General features: G+C 55.9%; 2 protein-coding genes across 6 annotated transcripts in view; one reads left to right on the plus strand and one right to left on the minus strand.

Moving 5' to 3' along the window:
- Positions 1–617: 617 nt before the first annotated feature.
- ADORA2B (adenosine A2b receptor) lies at positions 618–21952 on the plus strand. The gene is made up of 2 exons (XM_061177053.1): positions 618–955; positions 19456–21952. The coding sequence occupies exons 1-2, from the start codon at positions 618–620 to the stop codon at positions 20117–20119; spliced, it is 1002 nt and encodes a 333-aa protein (XP_061033036.1). The 3' UTR covers positions 20120–21952.
- The window catches only part of ZSWIM7 (zinc finger SWIM-type containing 7), a 31795-nt gene continuing 11837 nt past the window's right edge, over positions 2204–22161 (minus strand). Inside the window, exon 6 of one of the 5 annotated variants that reach the window (XM_061177052.1) lies at positions 2204–2219. The gene's annotated coding sequence lies outside the window, so the exon portion shown is untranslated. Of the gene's footprint in view, positions 2220–13109; positions 14021–14289; positions 15521–18438; positions 20357–22161 lie in introns of those variants that run through there. The other 4 variants (XM_061177051.1, XM_061177049.1, XM_061177050.1 and 1 more) reach the window with 4 other exon arrangements.

Genomic DNA, 22161 nt, shown 5'->3' on the forward strand with positions numbered 1-22161 from the left:
AGGCGGGGGTGGGGTACGGGCCTGGGCAGAGCCAAAATTGGACCTGCTGGGCTTGGGCCCGGGCTCTCCTGGGGAGACCGACAGGCGGCAGGGGGCGCAGGCCGGGCTCTCCGGAGGCGCCGGGGCTGCAGGGGAAGGGTCTGGGGGTTCAGTTAAGGGCCCCGTGTGAGGCCTTGGGGCCTGAGCTCACCCGGGGTGAACAGGGGGCCGAGGCGGCGCTGGGGGCGGGGATGGGGAGCCCGGCCCGAGAGACGGGCCGCGCCTCCCCGTCGTTCTCGGGCGAGCCCTGCCGTCCAGCGGGGTCCGTGGTGTGCGTTGGGGGAGCCCCGAAGCCTGCAGGTCGTCGCCTCGCCCGGCGGCGGCACGGGGTCCTCTCGCGGCAGGTCCGGCCCTGACCCCCAGCACCCGTTCCCGGGACGGTGCGAGCGCTCGGACCGCCCCGCCGGGTGGGGCGCACGGAGCGCGGGGTCGGCGGCGGGGCGGAGGGGGCGGGCTCGGCCGAGGCGCCGCCCCCGCCCCCGCGCCGCCTTCGCCCCGCCCGCCGGCCGGCAGAGCTCGAGCCGCAGTCTCAGACGCGCGGTCCTGGCGCTCCTGGAGGCGCGGCGGGCCGGGCGGCGATGCCGCTGGAGCTGGCGCAGGCCGCGCTGTACGTGGTGCTGGAGCTGGCGCTGGCCGCGCTGGCGGTGGCCGGCAATGTGCTGGTGTGCGCGGCGGTGGGCGCCTCGAGCGCGCTGCAGACGCCCACCAACTACTTCCTGGTGTCCCTGGCGGCGGCCGACGTGGCCGTGGGGCTCTTCGCCATCCCCTTCGCCGTCACTATCAGCCTGGGCTTCTGCACCGACTTCCACAGCTGCCTCTTCCTCGCCTGCTTCGTGCTCGTGGTCACGCAGAGCTCCATCTTCAGCCTCCTGGCCGTGGCCGTCGACAGGTACCTGGCCGTGCGCGTCCCGCTCAGGTGAGGCCCTGGCCCCCGGCCCCGCGGAGCCCCGCCCGCCCCGGCCCCCGGGACCCCAGACCCTCCCGGCCGGGCGCGGGGCGCGCGAGTTCCGGCCCGCAGCCTCCGGACCCACGTGCGCCGGGCCCGACCCTCTCGGCGCTCCGGGCGCGCGTCTCCTTCAGGGTACCCGAGTAGGGACAGCCCTGGGGCCCCGGGGGTGCACCCCGGCGGGGCAGCTCCGGGGAGAGCGCCCCGAGCGGGCGGGAAGGGGCCCGGCGAGCGCTGGGCGGTAGGGTCGGGGAGAGAGGCTCCAGGGCAACTTTGGACGCTGGGATCTGCGTGGGCAAAATGACGCGACTCGCCGCCCGACTTCAGGCTGTACCTGCCGACCCGGGCGGAGGTGCCAGTTAACTTTGGGGAACGCTGCGTGCTTCGTGCGGACTCTAATCACCCCCTTATACTTTAGAGAGAGTTAAAGTGCTTCCCGGCTCGCCAAGACAGCCTGAGAGCCTCGTGCGTTGTGTAGCCTTGTTTATCCTCTGCTGCCCAGTCCCAGCTGCTGGGAAAGTGCCACCAGGGTTTCCAAACGCTGGAGGACTTGCGGGTCGCTGTTTCTCCCACACTCAGAAGATGTAGGAGCCAGTCAGCAAGGGGAGCAGAGTCCCAGGTGTAGCTGGGAGCTTGAGAGCCCGAGCATCACAAGCATCACGTGGGGCTTAATTGAAAGTATTTACTTTCTTTCTCTCTCCCTCCCTCCCCCCTCCCTCCCTCCCCCCCTCCCTCTCCCTCCCTCTCCCTCCCTCCCTCTCCCTCCCTCCCTCCCTCCCTCCCTCTCTCTCTCTCTCTCTCTCTCTCTCTCTCTCTCTCTCTCTCTCTCTCTCTCTCTCTCTCTCTCTCTCTCTCGTGCGCGAGCGCGCGCGCCTGGAGCCCCTTTGGCGTTTCTGAGTTGGGTGAGCTTGGGATCTCTTTGGGTTTAGAACTGAGACAGGGAAATTGAGTAGGAGGGAAAGGAAAGAATTAATCTCGAGTGCCAACTCTGTCGGGCGCTTTAAACTTACATCCTTTAATCCTGCCAGTAATCCCAGAGGTAGGTACCTGCGTTCTGTAGGTGAGGGGAGGACACTGAGGACGGTGCCTCTGAATCCGTGTAGGAGCAGGCCTGGGACTCAGCGCCGGCCCCCTGTTCCCATGTTCCCACTGTGTGTGGCATCAGTGTTTGGGATGCGGGCGGAGAGCAGACTGCCGTTTCTGGAAGCGGATTCTGCTTGCAGTAAATTGGTGGCTGTAAGGGAAGAGTGTTTGAGGGAACTGACGGGGGGGGGGGGGCATGCTCCCAGGAGCCTTTGCAGCAGCCTGGCGTGTCGCACCTGCTCCCTGTGCTTTGTGTCCTGGGTCCCAGCGGGGGCAGGAGCCTCCTGCTTGGCCGGGCTGTGAGTCTCCTCTGTGTGTCTGGGCCTTTCCATGTGCTGCTGCCCTTGGCCTGTGACCAGGAGGCCCCATGTGTCCCATCAGGTGTGACAGAGCCCAGGGGTTTCCGAGTACCTGGGCGCACGGCACACGCTTCTTTTCTCTTAGGGGTCCCTTTCCTGCCTCTTGGTCCTCATGTTGGTTACTTGGTGGCCTTTTGGACTGTTTGCACCCAGCAGGCAGCCACAAACCCCAGCCTTATCTGACGGAAGCCCCTTGGGATTGGCCCTGGCAGAGGTCCAGAGAGACCTCAGCTCAGTGCCAGTTACCGGAAGAATCCCCTGTGCCCCGTGGAGCAGGAAGTTCCCTGAAAGTTTAAATCTGTTAGTTCTTGTTCTGGTCTCTGCTGGGTGGGGTCTTGAAGGAATGGGTGTGGGTGTGTGAAGGCGAAAGAAATGTGAATCACAGGTCCCTAACTTCTCCTTTGCATTTGCTGAAGGCAGGAGGGCTGGATGTAGGCGTGGGGAGGGCAGAGCACCCCGGAGTGCCGGTCCCCCCCCTGCCCTCCCGGCCTGCCCGCAGGAGGTCAGAGGTCTGCAAGAAGTGTGTGTGACCTGTCCCAGGAAGGGATGGCATGTGTCCTGCCCCCCTGGCACCCAGCACACCCTCACGGGCTGGAGAGGTCCTCATGGCTCCTGTTTCAGCACTTCCTGGCCTGCTGAGCTAAAAAGCAGATTACAGGGCCGCACCGGTCCCTCCCGAATCAGAATCTCTGGGGCCGGGTGTGTGTGGATTCCAGTATCAGTACGTAACCGGGGACTTCTGGTCCCACCAAACTTCGAGGACCTCTGGGAGTCAGGGAGACGGGGGGCTCCCTTCTTTACTGACCCAGGCCGGGCAGCTCCCACTCGGCTCCGAGGCCCTCCGTGGGGTCACGGGTCAGTGGGAGTGAAGCTGGAAGTGTGCTGGGGAGGAGGGGTCTCCCTGTAGGGGCAGCAGTAACCGGGGTGAGGGCCAGGAGCTTAGGCCCGCCTCCTACCCGGCACGAACAGGGCTTGGACTCGTCACCGGTGCCCCAAGGCTCTGACCGAGGCCCGCGTGGTCTGCCGTGGGCACGGCTCGAGGCCGCAGAGCCCGCAGCCCTACGGCTGCCCAGCTGTCAAGGCAGATACTGACCAGGGAGCTTTGCAGGAAAGGGGCGCCCGAGGAGATGCCGGAAACGAAGACGAGAACTTGTGCCCACCTGAGGAGGAGGCGTGTCTGCCTACACCGGGCCCTGCCCTTGGCCTCAGAGCGAGGGGCGTCCACACACAGGAGGACACCCGCTAACTCCAGTTCAGGTCCGCGCGGTTCCTGACGCAGGCCCCGGCCGGGGGTCCAGGCCTAGCGGTGCTCTCGGGGGCGGCAGCGAGGGGCGGGGCGGGGCGGGGGTGTCGGCCCGCAGCTGCTCGCTCAGGCGTTTCCGGGAGGAGCCCTTCCTCCTCCCTCATCTTGCCTGTCAGCCGCACCCCAGGCCCCTGGAGTGCCGAGTGGTTCCCCTCTGCCTGCCTGGAGGCTTGCCCTCCCGGCTCCTGGACCCCGTTTCCCCTGCACTGTGCTGCTGAGTGTCCGCTGGGGCCGAAGGAGGGTGTTTCTGGGGGCGCTGGGTTGGCTGGGTGGGGCAGCAGGATGGCAGGCGCCGTGTCCGTCTGTCCCTGGATGCTCACCCTCCCGCCCCCTTTGCCGCGTGGAGGCGTCTTCTCAGAGCCTCCCATGTCCAGTCTGGGCGGGAGGTATTGGGGACCTCTTAGCAGGACTGTGTCTTGGGTGAGAAGGTGGCCTCCACTGCGCTCCTTGCAGGTGACTGGACTGTAGGGAATTGGCAGGGGGTTTTGAGTGTTCTTTTATTTTTATTTTTTAACTTTTTTTCTTTTTTTAAATTGAGCTACAGTTCCCGTACAATAAAATTCACCTGTGATTTTTTTAAAAACATTATCTACTTTTTTTTTTTTCTTTTGGCTGCGTTGGGTCTTCGTTGCTGTGCACGGCTTTTCTCTAGTTGCGGCGAGCGGGGGCTACTCTTTGCTGTGGTGCGCGGGCTTCTCACTGCGGTGGCTTCTCTTGTTGCGGAGCACGGGCTCCAGGCGCACAGGCTTCAGTAGTTGTGGCTCGCGGGCTCTAGAGCGCCGGCTCAGTAGTTGTGGCGCACGGGCTTAGTTGCCCCACGGCATGTGGGGGTCTTCCTGGACCAGGGCTCGAACCCGTGTCCCCTGCATTGGCAGGCGGATTCTTAACCACTGCGCCACCAGGGAAGTCCCTGTAATGTTGTTTTGAAATAACGCTGGGAAAGAAGGTTTCAGCTCTGGGTCCCCCCACTCCCCGCCTTGGGTCCTCCCTTCTTCCACACCAGGGCTGTCTTTCTCTTCCAGATCATTCCCATTGGAGTGGGTTGAATGGTGTCCACACTCTAACCCCCAGAACCTGTGAATTTGGCCTTAGGTGGGAAAAGAATGAACATCACCTTATGTCGATCTTCAGAGGAGGAGCTTATCCGGGATGACCTGGTGGCCCCTAAATGAGACCCCATTCCTATAAAATAGACAAGCAGAGAGAAGGGGGGAGGCGTTTGCAGATGGAGGCGAAGACTGGGGTGATGCGGCCGCAGCCTAGGGATGCTGGGAGGCCACCAGAGCCCCTCCTCCCCTGGAGCCTGTGAGGGAGCGTGGCCCTGCCGCGCTTGATTCCGGTCTCCTGGCCTCCAGAACTGCGAGGGAGGGAGTCGTGTCAGCCGCCGCTTGAGTTCGCAGCGCTTTGTTACTGTGGCCCCAGGGAACCCCCATCATTCTCCGAACGTGCGAAAAGGACCCTCCCTCGCCGCTCTCCCCACCCACATGCCGGCTGTTCCTTGGTTTCCTCGCCAGGAAGCTTCTCTGACACGCCGTCCAGCCTCACGGTCTCCACTTCCGTTGTCACTGTGTCCCCCCCGTCAGGCCATCCCTGCAGGGCCCCCTCTTGGTCGGATCCGAGGGTCCCTCCTGGGCCTCGTCGCCTGTGTCCTCTGGCAGCTCTGGACCAGCTCCTGCGGGGAGCCCCACCCCCTCCTGCTCCCCTCCGGCCCATCTCCAATCCGGAGGGCGCCTGGGGTCCCGTCCCCTCGCTGCGGGTAGAGTCCAACCAGCTGGACGTTTGTGCAGGAGCTCCTGGGGCAGGGGGAGGTGGAGGCGGAGCCCCGAGCACCTGGGGGGTGGGGGTCGGGGGAAGGGGTCCCCCGCGACCTTGGGCTGCCCTGGACCGTGGTGACCAGGAACCCCTCTGCGGAGGAGGCTGCGGCCCTCGGGCTCTGATGCTGGCGCAGCAGCCCCGCAGGGACACAGGCCCTGGCTGTGCGGCTCAGCAGCGTTTGCACAGGACTCTGGAAAGCACGGGTCGCCTTTGATCACGTGCAGAAGTGGTGTGGGTCAAGGGGCAAAGTTAACTGCATTTGCACAGGCAGAGCTGTGACCGCGGGCACCCTGTCTCCACCTCGTGCTCACCTGCCGGCCGGGGTCACGGCGCCGGGCAGGGACACGTGGGCGGACAGATGTGCTCCGGGCACCCGAACGCAGGACACGGTTGTGAGCAGCAGCCGCTCTTTGACCTTTTCTGGGCCCCGCACACGCCTCACCTCGGTGAGCCCCTGCGACGGCCTTGTGGGGGCGATCCTGCCGCCTCCAGATCCGCAGGTGGGGAGGGCAGGGCTCAGAGAGCTGTCATCGGCCCAGGTCACACGGCCAGGGCGGGGCGAACCTGTGTCCCCGGGAGGGAGAGGCTGCAGCCTCTAGGCTTGGACGAGGGGCGACCCCGGCGATCGTGAGCCGGACCCTTTAAATGTCACCAGGACAAAGAGGACACAGCGGAACAGCGCCGTGGCCAGAGGGGAAGGAGGTGGCGGTGCCCTGGCAGATGCGTAAACCGTTGCAGGATGTGACTCAGCTGCCGGGACCGCGGGAGCCTCCCGGCCACCTCCTCCTTCCTCAGATGTGGGAAGTCAGGCCCAGCCTTTTCTGACGCTTCCGATTCATTACTGACCCTCAGGAGCTGGGCTTCAGTGTGGTTCTTACCCCACCCCGGCCCAGGAAACCCGTTAGCAGGCTGTGCTCTTCGCCTCGGAGGCTGACAGGCTGGAGACACTGCCGTGGGCAGCAGGGGCTGAACAGCAAAGGGCAACTGTACCTTCTTTGAATGAATTGAAGTTAGCAACAGACTGTCACGGGCTGAGGATGGCCTTCCAACTCGGCCCGGCTGACAGGGGGCGGTGGTCTTTCTGGAGGGCTGATGCCAAAGTTTCATGTGGGAGAAGGATGGGAGGATGGAGCGTTTCGACGCGGTAGGGATTGTGTGGGAGCAGCGGGCTTGCCGGGCCTCAGGGTCGGGGTCCCAGCACAGCGGGTCCAGGGGGGCCCGGAGGCTTGCTGAGCAGTTTGGGTTTTGTCCTCAAGGCACTGGTAAGTCCACGAAGGACTTGGTTTTGTTTGTTGTGTTCTACGTTAGAAATCAACTAGTGTGAAGAAGTAGGTATTCAGAAGCACAGAGGGTTCCAGAGGGAAAGGCCGAGTGGCCCACACCAGCCCCTCTGCCTGGCAGCCCTCCCACACTGGTTCCCAGGGCCACTCCGCCCTCCATGGTGACAGCTGGGTTTGTGCTGCCATCTTTAAACAGAATCTGTTGACTGCCTACCACACAATACAAGCCCTGTTCCTTCCAATCTGTTATATTTTGATTTTTTCCTGTGGATCCTATTTCAGCCTCTATTTCTGATTCCATCACATGTAGGCAGTAGCTGTTAACTGTCAAGAAAAATGAGGAAAAGTGTACCACCCTCCCTCCCCCATCTCTCCACCTCTGCTGTCACCCTGTCTCTACCTTACTTTGGACAGGTAGGAGGTTTTACTTTCCAAAGGTGATCCATGCGGTAGTAAAGAGAATGAAACCATATAAAAGGGTAAACTGGGGGAAGTCAGTCACCCAGTCTGACCTCTGATTTCCCATTTGCCTGTTAGAGGCAACCACTGCTTCTTAGTGGTTTTTTTTTTTCCTGCACAAATTACGTATTGAACACATTTATATTATACCATTGCTTTTACAGTGTCAAGGTTAATATCATTTGCATTTTATTCTGTATCTGGAATAAAGTTTCCTGCACTTTGTAGAGAGTTTCTGAAAAGTGGAAACCGATACCTGGCGCGTATGATGTTCTGCGTGCGTGTTTCTCACTCACCGTGAGCAGAGTAGGGTGACTGGAGCAGAAATGCCCTCTTGTCACCAAGTCCATCTTCACCAGGAGATGGGTCTCATGGCAGGTCACATGGGTTCTGTTTGTAGGTGCCGCCCACTGCTCAGAATTATGCCCCATTTTAGTCAGCCTTGTGTTTGGATCATGAACATCCCACCTGGAAATTAAAGGATGACCCAGCTCCTTCACATTCTCATTGTGGAGGGTGCATGGTGCTGCGCGAGTGTCATGCTGGGTCTCCCCATCATACTCTTGGGGTGCTTCTGCCATTTCTTGCCCCCCTCCCGCATGTTTTCTTTCCTCTTTCTGGGATTCCACATGTTTGTCTCTATACCATCCATAGGTAGCTTTTTCAGGACGTGGGTTCTTTCATGCCAGCAACGTTTTTCTTTCTCACATGTGGTTGGTAGTTGGACCGGATACGCTCAGAGGCTTGAAGGCATTGCTCTAACACCCAGGGTGCCCAAGAAGTCCGACGTCGGTGTGATTCTTCTTTGTCAGTCTGTTTCCTCGGAAGCCTTTGGGATCTTTTGCTTTGCTTGGTGTTCTGAAATTCCACAAGGTTGGGTCTAAATATTGACTTTCAGCTTTTCTCCTTCACCTGGGAATGACGCCTTTCCAGTCTGAAGACTTAGGTCTGTCTTCAGTTCTGAAATCTTAAAAAAGAATTTTCCTAGATTATTTCCTTATCTCCATTCCGTCTGGTTTTCCTTCTGGGATTCTTGATAGGTAGATGGAGACTTTCCCTCCTTGACTGTTTCTGTCTTTTAAATGTACTCTTACATATAAGGTTCCAATACTTTAGTCTTTTGTTCTCCCCTAGAAGAGTTCCTTGACTTTTCCCCCCTAGTTCTTCTCTTTTTGTTTTTTTTTAATTTTAGCATTCATATTTTTACTTTTGATTTAAGGTTAAATTTTTTGGAGTCAATTTTGAAAAACCGTTTTTGGATTCACATGGTTCGGATTCTTGCTGTGGCATAGACTGTATATAATCAAAACTCTTCCTCCGACCCTATCCTCTGTCACTGGGTCTTGAGCTTCAGCTGGGGAAGGGTGGGGACATGAGGGATACGTGCCCAGCTACAGGGGAAGTGCGGGCGTGATGCCTGAGGGGTGAGGCCGCCCCAGGCTGGTCAGCAGGCAGCCTTCCTCTTGATTTCTGCTCCTTTCCTAAATCCCGCCTGGCACCTGCTGTCTGCAAGGCTGGGACCTCTCTTCCCGGTCAACCTGTTTCTGGCTTAGGGCTCCATGCCCCATCCTGATGATCCCGTCTGCCTTCTGGCTTCTAGAAACTCATCAGAATCTCTGGTTCGCTGGATGTCGCCTTCCACTTATGTTTTTAGGATGATTACGAATTTATTTCCTTTTGTGTTTCTCAGGGTCCTTTAAACGTGATTTTCTGAGAGGTGGCAATTAGGTGGGACCTGGAAGGCCAGGGGAGGATTTTCGTCAGGAGTTCCTGCGGTCAGGTTTGCATTATAGAGCGGCTGCTCTGATGGACGGCAGGGGCATGGTCTGGAGGGCAGCCTGCTGTTATCCAGGAGAGAAGGAAGGACGCGTGTCTGGGGCAGAGGCCGTGCGGGCAGAGGCAGAGTCTAGGGAGCCTCAAGGCGGGTAGCGCCTGGACTTCTCCACCGGGGAAGCAGGCTGACGCGCCGTGCCAGCCAGGAGGTCAGGCAGAGTCTGCAGCAGAGGGACCACAGGGAAAACCGTGCAGCCGACCAGGAGACCAGGACGGGAGGACCCCCGAGACCAGAGGTGGGCCCTGGGGGTACAGTCGGTGAATGGGGACCAGAGACGCGGCTGGTCGGGGCCGGGCTGGCGTCCGCCTGGACCCCACGCGCTGAGCGGCGGGCCCGCGGCGGGGACACGGGGTCACAGGGGTGACGGGTTCAGGAGGACTCACTGACTGGGCAAGATGCTGGGCCCGAGGAGAGGAAGAAGCCAGGTGAGCCCAGGCTTCTGGGCCGCCAGGTGGCCCATCCCAGAGGCACGGGGGCTGTTAAGGCGCCCGCGTGGGGCGGCGGCACTCGGGGAGCTCCAGGCTGGGCGGCCCTTCCCGGCTCTGGATCCAGCCCCTCCTGACAGCATCACTCCAGACCCAGCGCTGTTTAAACGTCCGCAAGCTGCTCTCTCCTCTCTCAGCCCCACTGGCTTTGCTTTTGGCCGGTCTGCTCCCGCCCTGCCCCCCACAAGGCTCCCCAAAGCCGCTCTCTGTCCCACATCTTGATTTCCAGTGCTGATTTTGACACCACCGATGCCAGCGCCAAAGCTGCCTTTTTTTTTTTTTTATAATGTAGAGTCTCAAGCGCTAGTGAAAGGCATCACAGACCAGGTGCTGTTGGCTGCACGTCTTCAGCCCACCTGCAGCCAGGTGTCTTTGGTCCCCCCTCTGCTTCCTCCCTGTTCCCAGCGCCAGCCCTGCATCCTTGCTGCCCCTTCAGCCCTCTTCGCACCTGGTGGCTGCTCCTTCCCTGACCTGACGCTCCCGCGCCTGGGGACAGGGCCGGCCTCTCCCCGGCTCTGGTCCTTTCTCCCGCCTCCCCCGCCCCCCTCTCCCCTTTGTGTCTCTGCTTTGCTTCCCGGGACCCCCTCGATTCCCTGGCTGAGGTCAGGCCTTTGCACGTGCCATTCTCCCTGCTTGGGATGTTCTGCACCTGCCGACTCTTGCCACTTTTCACGACACTCTCTCTGGGAGGCACCCTGGATTCCCTTGCAGCTCTCTGCATACTTGTGGGTATTTTCCAGATTATTTGTCATTGGTTTAAGGTTGCCTTTCCTTCTTCTTTATAAGCAGGGCTCACGCTGCTCCCTCAGCATCTCCAGTAGGCGGGTCCAGTTACTAGCGTGTGACGTGTCTAGGGGTTGTCAGTGTGTGTGCACATGTGTGCACACATGTGTGCTGGGGGGACCTGCCCTGATAGGGATGGACCAGCTTGTTGTTGAGACATGACAAGCCCGTGGAGGGTGTCCTCAGGGTAAAGCCGGGGAGAGTGGAAGACTGAGAAGGAGAGGGAGGGGAAAAGACATACTGGCATCACCTAGAGGGGTAAATAGCTCCTAAGTTTGGCGTTTTCAGAAGTCATGAGAAACGTAGTTTTTTAATACATACACAAGCACACACGTACTACATTCATTTTGTACTTTTTAAAAAGTCCCTGCTATTAAAAGATATATTTGTATATATGTTTCTATATCTGTGTGTGTGTATATATATATATATATATATATAGTTATACACACACACATTTGTATCCATTTGACTAATCTAATGTGGTCTGTGGTTTCAGAAAGAATGAGTCATTCTGAACTAGTGAGTTTTTTTTCACAACTTCTAAGTTGCAAAACTAAGACAAATTCCCACATTGTTCGTATTTTGCTACATTCGCTTTCTCTCTCTCTCTCTCTCTCTCACACACACACACACACACACACACTTATACTCAGGAGCTTTAACATTGGCATGGTACAGTCTACAGTCAGATGTCCCCATTATCCCGATCATGTTCTTTACAGTTTTTTAAAAATTCAGATTCCAATAAAAGGTCACACGTACATTTAATATGTGCCTTTGGTTTTCTTTAATCTGGAAGCATTCCTCAGTCTTTTTTCTCCCCCCCCCTCTCTTTCAAGGCAATACATTATTTTGAGTTTGGTTGTTTCCTTATGATTAGATTCTCAAGTTGAACATTTTTGGTGGGAATACTGTCTACCTGATGGTGTGTCCATTTCAGCCCATCACATGGGACGGCACATGGAGTCAATCTGTCCCACTGCTGTTGTGTTAAATCTCATCACTGCTAGGGTTCATCACTGTAAAGGTGTGTTTTCCCCGTTGATGATTCTTGCTTGGATCAGTTATTACCATGTCAAATGGTAATTTTATTTTTTCTCATTCCTTCCACTGTATCAATTGGCCTTCTTCTGTAGAGAAGAGGTTTACTTTTCTCTGCTCTTCCTTAAATTATTTTTTTTACATACCAGTGGACTTAGGGAATTTTATTTGCATTTAATGTGTTACAGTCCATACCTGTTATTCACTTTGATGCCCAAGTTTGGTGAATGAGAACCTGTTCAAGCTGACTTCTGTTTGAGCGTTCCATCATGTTTTTGAGCACTTCTTACTTTCTGGCACAGAAAGGTTTTTCAGGCTCCATTGTATTTTCTGGCTTTGGAATCAGCCATTTCTCCAAGGAGCCCTGTTTTCTTTCAGTGGAGAATGGTATTTAGAAACCAAGATTCGGCAGGAGTGCTCATGGCTGCTGGAGTGTCATTTCTTCTAGGCCCTCGTGATGAACACAGCTAGGAGAGCTTTGTTTTGTTTTGTTAAATAACGACTTGGAAGAACTCTTGCTTGCAGTAGAATGCCATCTCACTAACGAGTAGGGATGACTGAGTTAAGCAGGTCATCACTTGGCAACTGTCATCATAATAACTGGTTCAGGGAAGAACGGTCAATAGGTGATAAAACTCACTGGTGAAAGTTTGATGAGGGCCAAGATGTTTACAAAATCTCAAAGTCTGTGCACCACAAGGTACAGCTGATCACAGAGGGATGGGCAGTTCCAGTGGAGAAGCCTGTGGACGTCCCCATGAGCAGTTATCTTCAGAGTTACCGTCACCAGTAGCGGGATGCCGCGTCAGCCGATGCCGCGTTTCCCCTGACGTCTAACTGGTTGTTAGTGTGCGTGGTGTCTGATGCTTTTGACAATTAACGGTGTGTCTGAAGCGCGCAGTGTGTTTCAGCCCCAGCCATGGGAGGAGGGTACCTTTGCGGGGAGAGAGGATGACAAGGTATCCTCTTTCTTCTCTGGTCTGGGTTCAGGCAGTGGGCTTTTCTCTCGGGGGTTCTTATTTCACGTCAAGGAGACCAGAGTCTGGAGCCCAGTGACCCTGGGCTGTCCCCAGGTCCCACCTGATATAGGAGACCAAAATAGGAGCCTCGCCAAGAACCAGCCTCAAAGGCGAGCTCTGGGGGACCTGGTCCTGGCCACCACCCTCCATCTCTGTAGGCCACTCTGGACGGCCTCCTCTGGCCGTGCTGACCGGGTGCGGACAGCTGCCCACGTTCTTCCCTGCACTCTTCATCTGATGCTCCCGGGTAACCGTGAAGGACAGGTGGCATCCCTTCCACCCGCCTGCACCTTGGCAGTGGCTCGGCTCAGGCCCCCACCGGGACTCAGGCATGTCTGAACTTGGTGGAGGGGATGGGGCACCCTCAGGAGTCAGAGTGGCTGAGGGTCCTGGCCTCCTGGGAGGAACTCAGCCTGAAGGGCATCTCTGGCGGCCAGAGCTTGTCATCCAGCAGGTGGGCAGGCGCTGTCCTGGCCTCCGGCGGCCCTGCAGGCTCCAGCCGTGACCGTCTCAGGCCGTGGAGACAGGCGGCTGGCCCTCAAGACATTTATTTACCACAGACGGTAGACGGGAGACCCTCCTCCCACCCCTAGACCTGAACTTCACGTAAACAGAACCAAACAGGTCTTTGTGTGTAAAAATTGTTTTATTTGTTCCTTACACGTTTGCGAGAGTTCCTCGGTGAAGTCACGTGGGTCTTCGGCTTTCTTTGCGGGAAGGTTTATGGATCCTGGGTCTCGCATGGGCACACTGCAGAATTGCTACTGCTTCTGTCCGTGACAACATCTGAAACCCCCGTTACCTTGGTGGGAAGCAACTCTTCAGCCTCAGAAGGCCCCTCTTAGACAGATGCCTCTTGTGAGCGACAAGCTGGAGCTCGGGACACGTCCACGCGCCCCGCGGCTTGTTTGTCTAGAGCTACCGGGTGCGTGTGCCCAGGAACCAGAGCTCTGTTCCTTTCTTACAAAGTCAGGCTGGCGTCGGGGCTTCGCTCGCCAGGCCCGGTGCGAGGTGTTCTGGATGCGAGCGTGAGTGAGAGGGAGTCCCTGCCTTTGAGGAAGTCTCAGCTCCGCGGGAGGGGACAGCCCTGCAGCCCCCGGGAGGCTCTCGCGAGGGGCCCTGGGGACGCGGGGCTCCACGGAGCCCAGGGCTGAGCTTCGGGGGAATTTCTGACCTGTGAACGGGATGCACGCGCCGGGTGAACGGGGGAAGGTGTTGGGATGGCGCAGGCACTGTCTGGGTTCATCTGTGCTTCTGCCCGGCCACGAGGAGCAGGAATAGTGGCATTCGCCTGGCCGGCGTCAGCGGGGGAAGGAAGAGCCCTCGGTGTGACTGCTGTGCAGCCCAGAGCGGCTCCCAGGACGGGGGAGGGAAGCAGGGCCCGGGCCTCCTGCGTGGGCACCCGCTGCCCGCAGCCCTCGCAGCGCGCGGCCGCATCGCCTCGTCCGGCTGCGTTGCCTTGGCACCCGTCGGCCTTGCTCTAACTGCACTTTTGCAGGATTTCCGTTAGACTTTCTGGGAACTTTTTTAATATTCACCGCGGCAGCCTCTCCTCCCCGCGGACCTGCCTGCTGGGGGTCCAAGTTATTTTGTTAGTGCTGTAGTTATAACGCTTGGTAGGTGTTAAGTGGTCCGTCCTCACCCCATTTTCACGTAAGTCCCCTTATTGTTTGTGTGCGATTTTAGAGAATATGACGTTTTCTGAGAATATATATGTTGCTTTGGAGCAGAAGTGTTTCTATTACAGAGAAATGAAACTTGGGAGCGAAACAGAACATAAAGAAAAATGTCCCTAAGGGAGCAATCAGCAATTTTAAGAAGCAGAACAGAACTCGGGGTGTATTTACTTAGTGATCTGCGTTTATAAAGTGCTTTGCACACACGATATCTGTGTTCAAAGGCCCCGCAGGGGCGGGTTCTGCAGCCACCACCCTCCCCGTTTTTCTGAGAGCAGAGCTCAGGCTCTCCCCAGCCCCTGCCTGGACTCAGTGTCACTGCCAGGGTGGCTGCCCTTGGGGATCTGCTGCACTCAGAATACCCGGAGCGCTGGGAATTCTGATTTCCGAGGCTGAGCGGGCGGCCTGGTCTGAGCCGAGGGCTACAGAGCCAGAGGAGGGGGGACCCTGGCCCAGAAATAGGCCAGCGCTTGTTAAGCAGCGCTTGGCAAGCCCTCTGTCATGATGTGAGCCCGGGCGTCCACACTGCTTCCTTTTGTTGTGACTGTCTCTGGATCCGGCTCCTTAGCTAATGAGCCTCTTGCATGGAGAGTGGGTGGGTCCAGCACAGCAAGGGGCACAGCCACTTCCCAGAGGGTGGACTCTCCCAGGACACCCCTTTTGTGTGGGCTGGAATTGTTCCTGCTTGCTTGGAGTAATAATGCCGCCTACATTTCCTCTATTCATCGCCTTCCATTTACTCCTCCTGCACTTGGGGCGGATGTAGGAAAGGACACGTTCCCGCCGTTCAGGAACGATGTGGGGGGCACACATGCACACACACACACACACACACACACACGAGGATGCTCTGAGAGGCCCTGGTGCACCGGGAGCAAAGGAGCGAGGGGTGGGCAGGGTGGGAGCGGGGCGCTCAGGGAGAGGACAGAGGCCCGGCCGGAAGTGGGAGACGAGAGGCTATGGGGGAGGAGAGCGGAGCCCACCACCCCCCCGTGAGATGCCAGAGACCCCGGGGGTCGTGCCCCCAGCCTCCCGCCCGGCGCGGGGACACCGGCCTCCTCTCCCCAGCATCCCTGGCTGTCTCCCACCCGTGCCCGGGTCCAGGCAGCATCTCGCAGACACGGACTGTTCTGCCATCGTGGGGCTGCAGCTCCAGTGCTAAAAGCGCGTCTGCCTTTGGAGCCCACGTCCTCCTGTGGGTCTGGCTGTGTCCGCCAACAGAAGCGTCTCGCTGCCGCCTTTTAAGGACTGCCTGCCGAGCGGGCAGCAGAGGTCTCTGCCGCTTCCCACGTGGCCGGCCACGGAGTTGGGGGCGGAGGATCCCTGGAACGGCTGGCAGCTTTGGCCAGGGCAGAGGGCAGCAGATCCAGGGCTGGGGGAGCAGGCAGCTGGGAGCTGTGAGAAGAACCACGGGGTCCTGAGCAGGAAAGTGACTGCTTTGGGCAAAACCGGAATCAGATCAGGTCGGAGGGTTTGTGTCCTGACTGCAGTTCAGGGGCAGCAGGCCAGTCATTTAACCGTGGGCGCCTCAGCCTGCACACCTGTAGCTGGCGATGGTGCTCTGGCCTCACGAGACGGGGGGTGCGCGGGCCTAGTGCCTGCAGAGCCGCGCTCAGGCGGGTCGGCCGCGTGTCTGATGTGCCCTGTGCAGCTGGGGGCTGGGGGAGTGTGTAGGCACGTGTCTCCCCCAGCCCCCAGCGTGTCGTGGGGCCGCGTGGCTCAGAGCTCCTAGGATGGGGGCGTCTGTGAGCCCTGTCTTTGCTGTCACCCTGCTCCACGCCAACATCTTCTCTTGAGTTCACCACTGAAGTAGTTTCCTAACTGCTCTGCTTTCCTTCTGGCTGCCCGAAAACTCAGTCTCCACAGTGAGCTTTACACAGCTGAAACCAGTGCCGTCCCCGCAGTGTGCCTCGAGCCCCCCGTGGCATCCCGCGGCGCTGGGGTATCTGAGTATCAAGCTCCAGCCCCTTCCCCCGGCCTGGGGACGGGCCCGCCTCACCCCTCTGCTTCTCTAGGAAGGTGAAACCCTTTCCTGTCTGGAAGCCATGCACATTCTGTTCTCTCTGCTTAGAACGCCTTCTCCCCGCTTTTCAGAGCCTCCATGCCCCCTCCACCTTCGGCTCTGCTGCCTAAGAGGCTCCCCTGACACCCTGTGTCCAAGCTCTTCCTGGTTTTCTCTAATCTGCACCCTGTTCCTTTTGGTTTGGCCAAACTCCTTCTGACTTGTGATTGTTCCTTTTGAGTGTTTACCTGTTTATTTTCTGTCTCTTCTGTTAGCTTCACAACCTACGAGGGCTGTGATTCTGTTTCCAGTGCCAGCGGAGTGTGTGGTACAAAGGAAGAACTCTGAATAAAATAATGAACCAGTAGGGGAGAAAGGCCCTGGTGCAGGGGGTCACGGAGAAGGCTGGGACCAGCTGCTCCCCGAATGAAATCAGCTGCTATTCCTCATCTAAGACGATTTAGCATAAAAGTAGTTTTTCATATGTGCAGGATCCAGCAGTTTTGAGAAGTTCAGATGTGGGTGGATTCCGGTTGTTTTGAACTCCGCCAGGAAGCCACCCCCTGGGACCCCTCTGTGTACAGAGGACTCCGTGTCTAATATTGCTTAGGAAAAAGTCACGTAAAAGAAGCAGCATAGGGACTTCCCTGGTGGTCCAGCAGTTAGGACTCCGTGCTCCCAATGCAGGGAGGCCCAGGTTCGATCCCTGGTCAGGGAACTAGATCCCGCGTGCCGCAACTAAAAGATCCTGCATGCCTCAACGAAGATCCCGTGTGCTGCAACTAAGACCCGGCGCAGCCAAATAAATAAATAAGTAAATAAATAAATATTAAAAAAAAAAAAAGGCAGCATAACGTGGTGTAAGGAACAGAGGCCTGAAAGTCCTGACTTATTGGTATTTGGTTCTTGTATTGCCTTTGTTACTTAAAGACTTTGTATGTCTGGTTCCTCATTTGTAAAACAGAGAAGTTGGACTAGAAACGATGAACGTCCCTTCCAGGTTGCACGAGCGTGCTTTTGGCTACAGGTAACAGTGACTTAAGCAATCAGGACCATCAATTATCTCTTGAACTACAATGTGGAGCCATGATGGTTCTAGGGTTGGTGTAGTGGTTCGAAGACACCATCAAGGACCTGGACTCTTTCCTTCCTTCTGCTTCGCCATTCGCTTTGTTTTCAGGCTCACGCCTCACGGTCACAAGATGGCTGCTGCGGCTCTAGGCATCACAGCCTCCCATAAGAGCATCAAAAGCAGAAAGGGATGAGTATGGGGAGGAGCTCTCCTTGTGGGTCTCTCTCCTTTTATCAAGTAAAACTTTTCCTGGAAGTACCCTAGCAGACTTCCTTTAGTCACATTGGCCAGAACCACTTCCCGTATCCATCCCAGACCATGACTGACAAGAGAATATGCTAATCCCAGATCTTACTCATCCCCCGGGGCTGGTCTGTGTTCAGCCGTACACAGCTCAGTGCAGTTGAGTCCCGTGAACAGTGGAGGCGTGGCTGCCTCGTGGGCCTGAAGTTTTGTGACTCTTAAGTGCTTGGCCTTCAGGAGGCGGTGGCCTTGTTACCCTGCAGGGACTGCATTCTTCACGTCTCTGGCAAGGCAATGGCCAGGAATAACATTTTTATAAGGAATGGCTTTACATTCCTGCATGAGGGAAGCAGAAGGGATTTGGAAATAGATGGATTTATTGGCCCAGAAAAGTTCAGCAAGCAGCTGCACCCAGCAGGCCCTCTGTCGTCGAGACCCCACAACTGAGCTGCCCTCATGGGGGGCAGAGACGGTGAGGGGTCACTGTCAACATGAGGCAAGACCTCAGTTAACCGGCCCCGCAGACTGGACCAGTTCCACTGCCTGGCCAGGCCACAGCATCAGGCATTCCTAATAAGCAGAATCCCGTTTTAAAGCTGTCTGGTAACAAGCCAGGAATGCGTTTGTAATGGCCACCTTACTAAGAACCTCCTATGTGCCAGGCGCTATGCTAGCTCCTGGGGACACCGAATCAAAGGGACAAGGTCCAAGTCCTTAAAAGGTTGAACACCTGTAAGAGATAAACAAGCTCTATGACAGGTGTGTGTCTGGGGCCAGACAGTGGGAGAGGCCACCTTTGCCTGTGAAGTGAGCAGGAAAGGAGGTGACCTTTGAGACAGGAGAGCAGCCGGGCCAGGACGCAGCAGCAGGCAGGGGCACTTGGGGCTGCGGCCTGAGGGCTCCGTGGTCCATGCTGAGAAGTGTGAGCTTAATCCTGCAGGCGAAGGAGATCGGACACTTCCCACAGACGAGTCTTAAGATAATGTGTATCCAGTTATTTCCCAGTTTTCTTCCCAGAGGTTAAGTAAAGATTTTATTTCATTTTTTTCAATACATTATGTTAAATACATATTATGGACCAGTTATGAATAGCAGAGTTTATACCTTTGCTATAAACCATATATGGACTACCTTGTAGCAAAAAGTCCAAAATGTGTATTATGATTTCTAGATTTTAAATAAGATTTAATGGTCTAAAAATTACTAAAAAGATTTGATATTTGCTAAGTTCTTTCCCAATTTTTATCAACTTCGCCGCTAGCCGAGACAGCCAGGGACGCTGCTAGAACTCTCGTTCTCCAGCATCTTACCGGGGAATTCAGGGGGATGACTCTTCCTAGGGTGTTGGTGGGAGACGGACCAGAAGGCTTCTCGCCCAGAGTCACCAGGTGAGGCTGCCTGACTCCAGGGGCCTCCGGTCCTCACTTGTTGGGTGTTCGTTCAAGGGCATCTTATCAATGAAGCCTCCCTGCCTGACCTCTTTAACACTAGTCCCTGCCACAGCTCACCTTCCTCACTCTGCTTTTTCTGTTTTCACACTACACGTTTCTTTCTAACATACCGTATAATTTACTAACCTATGCTTGTTGTTTATTATGATCTGTCTCCCCTGCTAGAACGTAAGTCCCTGAGAAGCAGGGGTCTTGTGGGTTCCGTTCCCTGGTGTATCTCGACCCCCTACAACTGTGTCTCATAGGAGACCTAGACCCAAGGTCAGTATCTGGGTGATTAGAAAGCAGCCTTTAAGAATTCTCCACTTGTTCTCCTTGACCGTGATTTGTCATTAGACAGAGGTGAGTTATTAAGAATGAAAATCTTATTGAGCTTGTTAGAGCAAAGCTGTTTATACCTGTTTGCAAGCTGTTAGTGTTGAGGGTAAAAGGCCACGGTGCCCTCTGAGGCTGAACGGTAGAGGCTGTTAGGGGTAAAGGAACAAAAAGCAGAGGTGGGGTCCTGGACTTTGGTGGCAGAGTGCTGTAAGCTGACGGTAACAGATGATGTTCTTTTCAACAGGTATAAGGGTTTGGTCACTGGGGCCCGAGCAAGAGGAGTCATTGCTGTCCTCTGGGTCCTTGCCTTTGGCATCGGCCTGACCCCGTTCCTGGGGTGGAACAGTAAAGACAGTGCCACCAATTGCACGGAGCCCTGGGATGGGACCACAAACGCAAGCTGCTGCCTTGTGAAGTGTCTTTTTGAGAACGTGGTCCCCATGAGCTACATGGTGTACTTCAATTTCTTTGGGTGCGTCCTGCCCCCGCTGCTCATAATGCTGGTCATCTACGTCAAGATCTTCCTGGTGGCCTGCAGGCAGCTCCAGCGCATGGAGCTCATGGACCACTCGAGGACCATCCTCCAGCGGGAGATCCACGCGGCCAAGTCCCTGGCCGTGATTGTTGGGATCTTTGCTCTGTGCTGGCTGCCGGTACACGCCATCAACTGTGCCACGCTCTTTCAGCCAGCCTGGGCCAAGGAGAAGCCCAAGTGGGCCATGAACACGGCCATCCTCCTGTCACACGCCAACTCGGTCGTCAATCCCATTGTCTACGCCTACCGGAACCGAGACTTCCGCTACACTTTCCACCAAATCATCTCCAGGTATGTTCTCTGCCGGACAGACGTCCGCAAGAGTGGGGATGGGCAGGCAGGGGCGCAGCCTGCTCTCCAGGTGGGCCTGTGACCTAGGCTCTGGCCTCTTTGAGGAGAAGGCACAAGTTCAGTAACAAAGGGACAGGGCATGGCTGGCGGATTCTCACTGGAAGGACAGCTGCACCTCACAGGCCAGCAGGTCGCCTCTTCGGAGCGCTTCCCCGGAGGTACCACGTACCTAGTTAATATGCACACGTTACTAGTAGGTTCCGAGGGTCGACAAATGTGTTTATGGTTCTCTGGCTGCTCTTGTAGATGATGCTGACGACTTGAATGGATTGTAAAAGAAAGTTTTGTTTTTTTAAGAGTCTACCTCTTTCATGGTAGAAAATGACTGAAACTACTTTACTGTGAAACACTGTGAACTATTACAATACAAATATTTTTTAACTTAGCAGGCAACGGAAAAAGTTGGACGTACTAAAAATATATACTTGTTCTGAGGAAGGTGACCAGGAAAATTGAAAGTATAATTCTTCAATCAAGACACTGCCATATTAGGGAAATGACAGTCTCATAAGTTCTTAAGTAGAACATCATCAGATGACAGGTTTGATAACAATCTTTTCCATGTACAGCAAACCACCCTAAAGGAGGAAACTGGAGAAGTGGGATCCCTCCGCCACCAGATTCTGTGTCCCCCCTTCCAGAGCTAGATAAGTGAATTTTACTTCTCTCCCAAGTTCAAGTTTGGCCAAGTTGCTGGAATCCAAAGTGAAAATTTTACTAAGGAAAGTTAGAGAATTGTGTTTATGTATGAGGTGAAATAAAAATAAAACTTAAAAAAAGAAATACACAGTTTAGGGTGCTGTGCCGGCTTCCTGTGCAGAGCTCACCTACCCTTCTGTTCTTTATCCTGAAATCAGTCTACACCCGAGCCCAAGTTTGCCAAGTAGCACAGTCTTGATAGGTTTTATTCGCCACACCTCGACCTAAGAGAAGGCCCTGCCACCACAGAGCCCTGTGCCATCTGGGGCCTTTCCCACAGTCATTCATTAGCACCTCATATTTCGGGGCACAGGGCTGGGGGGTGTCCGAGGCTGCAAAACCATCTATTTCACCTGTCTGGTCGCTGACTCAGTTCCTTCCGCCGTAACCCTGCGAGGATGCTGCAGGCTTACGAACCCCTAGAGAGACAGGGAAAGCCTGTCCTTCTAGGACCCTGTTCCAGCTGTGGACAGCCTTCCCCATGAGAAGTTCCTGTCCTGTGCCGAAATCTGTCTCGTGTTCCTTTTCATCCGTCATTGCTCCTTTGCTCTCTCTTGGGGTCCAGATGAGTCCCGTTTATCTCCCTCCCAACATCCTCTTGGGATCTCTCAGCCTTTTCTGGCTTGTTACAAAGCTCAGAAGTGCATGCAGAGCAAACCGGCACTTCCTTGTCCTAGGTACTACCTTTCTCACAATACAGCCTATTTAATCAGCTATTTTGGCCTCAACACCGTAGATTCTGCAGCTCACTGAAACCAGAACCCTGATGTCTTTTTATCTTTGCTGCCATTTAGCCACATCTCCGCTCTAACCTTTTATTGCAGAAAATTTTCTGGACCCAAGAAAAAGGACTGATGCTTATTTATCTAAACTTCAGCTTCCTGTTTCACCTACCGTTCCAACCTCTTAAAAATGACTAGTACTCAGGCTTCCCTGGTGGTGCAGTGGTTGAGAATCTGCCTGCCAATGCAGGGGACACGGGTTCGAGCCCTGGTCTGGGAAGATCCCACATGCCGCGGAGCAACTAGGCCCGTGAGCCACAACTACTGAGCCTGCGCGTCTGGAGCCTGTGCTCCGCAACAAGAGAGGCCGCGACAGTGAGAAGCCCGCGCACCGCAATGAAGAGTGGCCCCCGCTCGCCGCGACTAGAGAGAGCCCTCGCACAGAAACGAAGACCCAACACAGCCAAAAATAAATAAATAAAGTAGGTGACTTTAAAAAAAAAAAGTGATTAAAAAAAAAAAATGACTAGTACTCTTAGTCACTTAAGAATCTGACTAATTATGACCATGACATGATGTTAGGCTTTGGAGTCTAAAACGCTTGATTCCACCTGGAAATTTTCTACCCAAGGGGCTTGGAGGC

Source organism: Eubalaena glacialis, chromosome 19 (genome assembly GCF_028564815.1).
Source record: "Eubalaena glacialis isolate mEubGla1 chromosome 19, mEubGla1.1.hap2.+ XY, whole genome shotgun sequence".
Taxonomy (NCBI): Eukaryota; Metazoa; Chordata; class Mammalia; order Artiodactyla; family Balaenidae; genus Eubalaena; species Eubalaena glacialis.

What these genes read in the sequence shown, in the direction of transcription:
- ADORA2B (XM_061177053.1), top strand. Translation starts at nt 618, where the DNA reads ATGCCGCTGGAGCTGGCGCAGGCCGCGCTGTACGTGGTGCTGGAGCTG. An exon ending in GCCGTGCGCGTCCCGCTCAG is followed by an intron (nt 956 to 19,455) that starts GTGAGGCCCTGG and finishes TCTTTTCAACAG; the next exon opens with GTATAAGGGTTTGGTCACTG.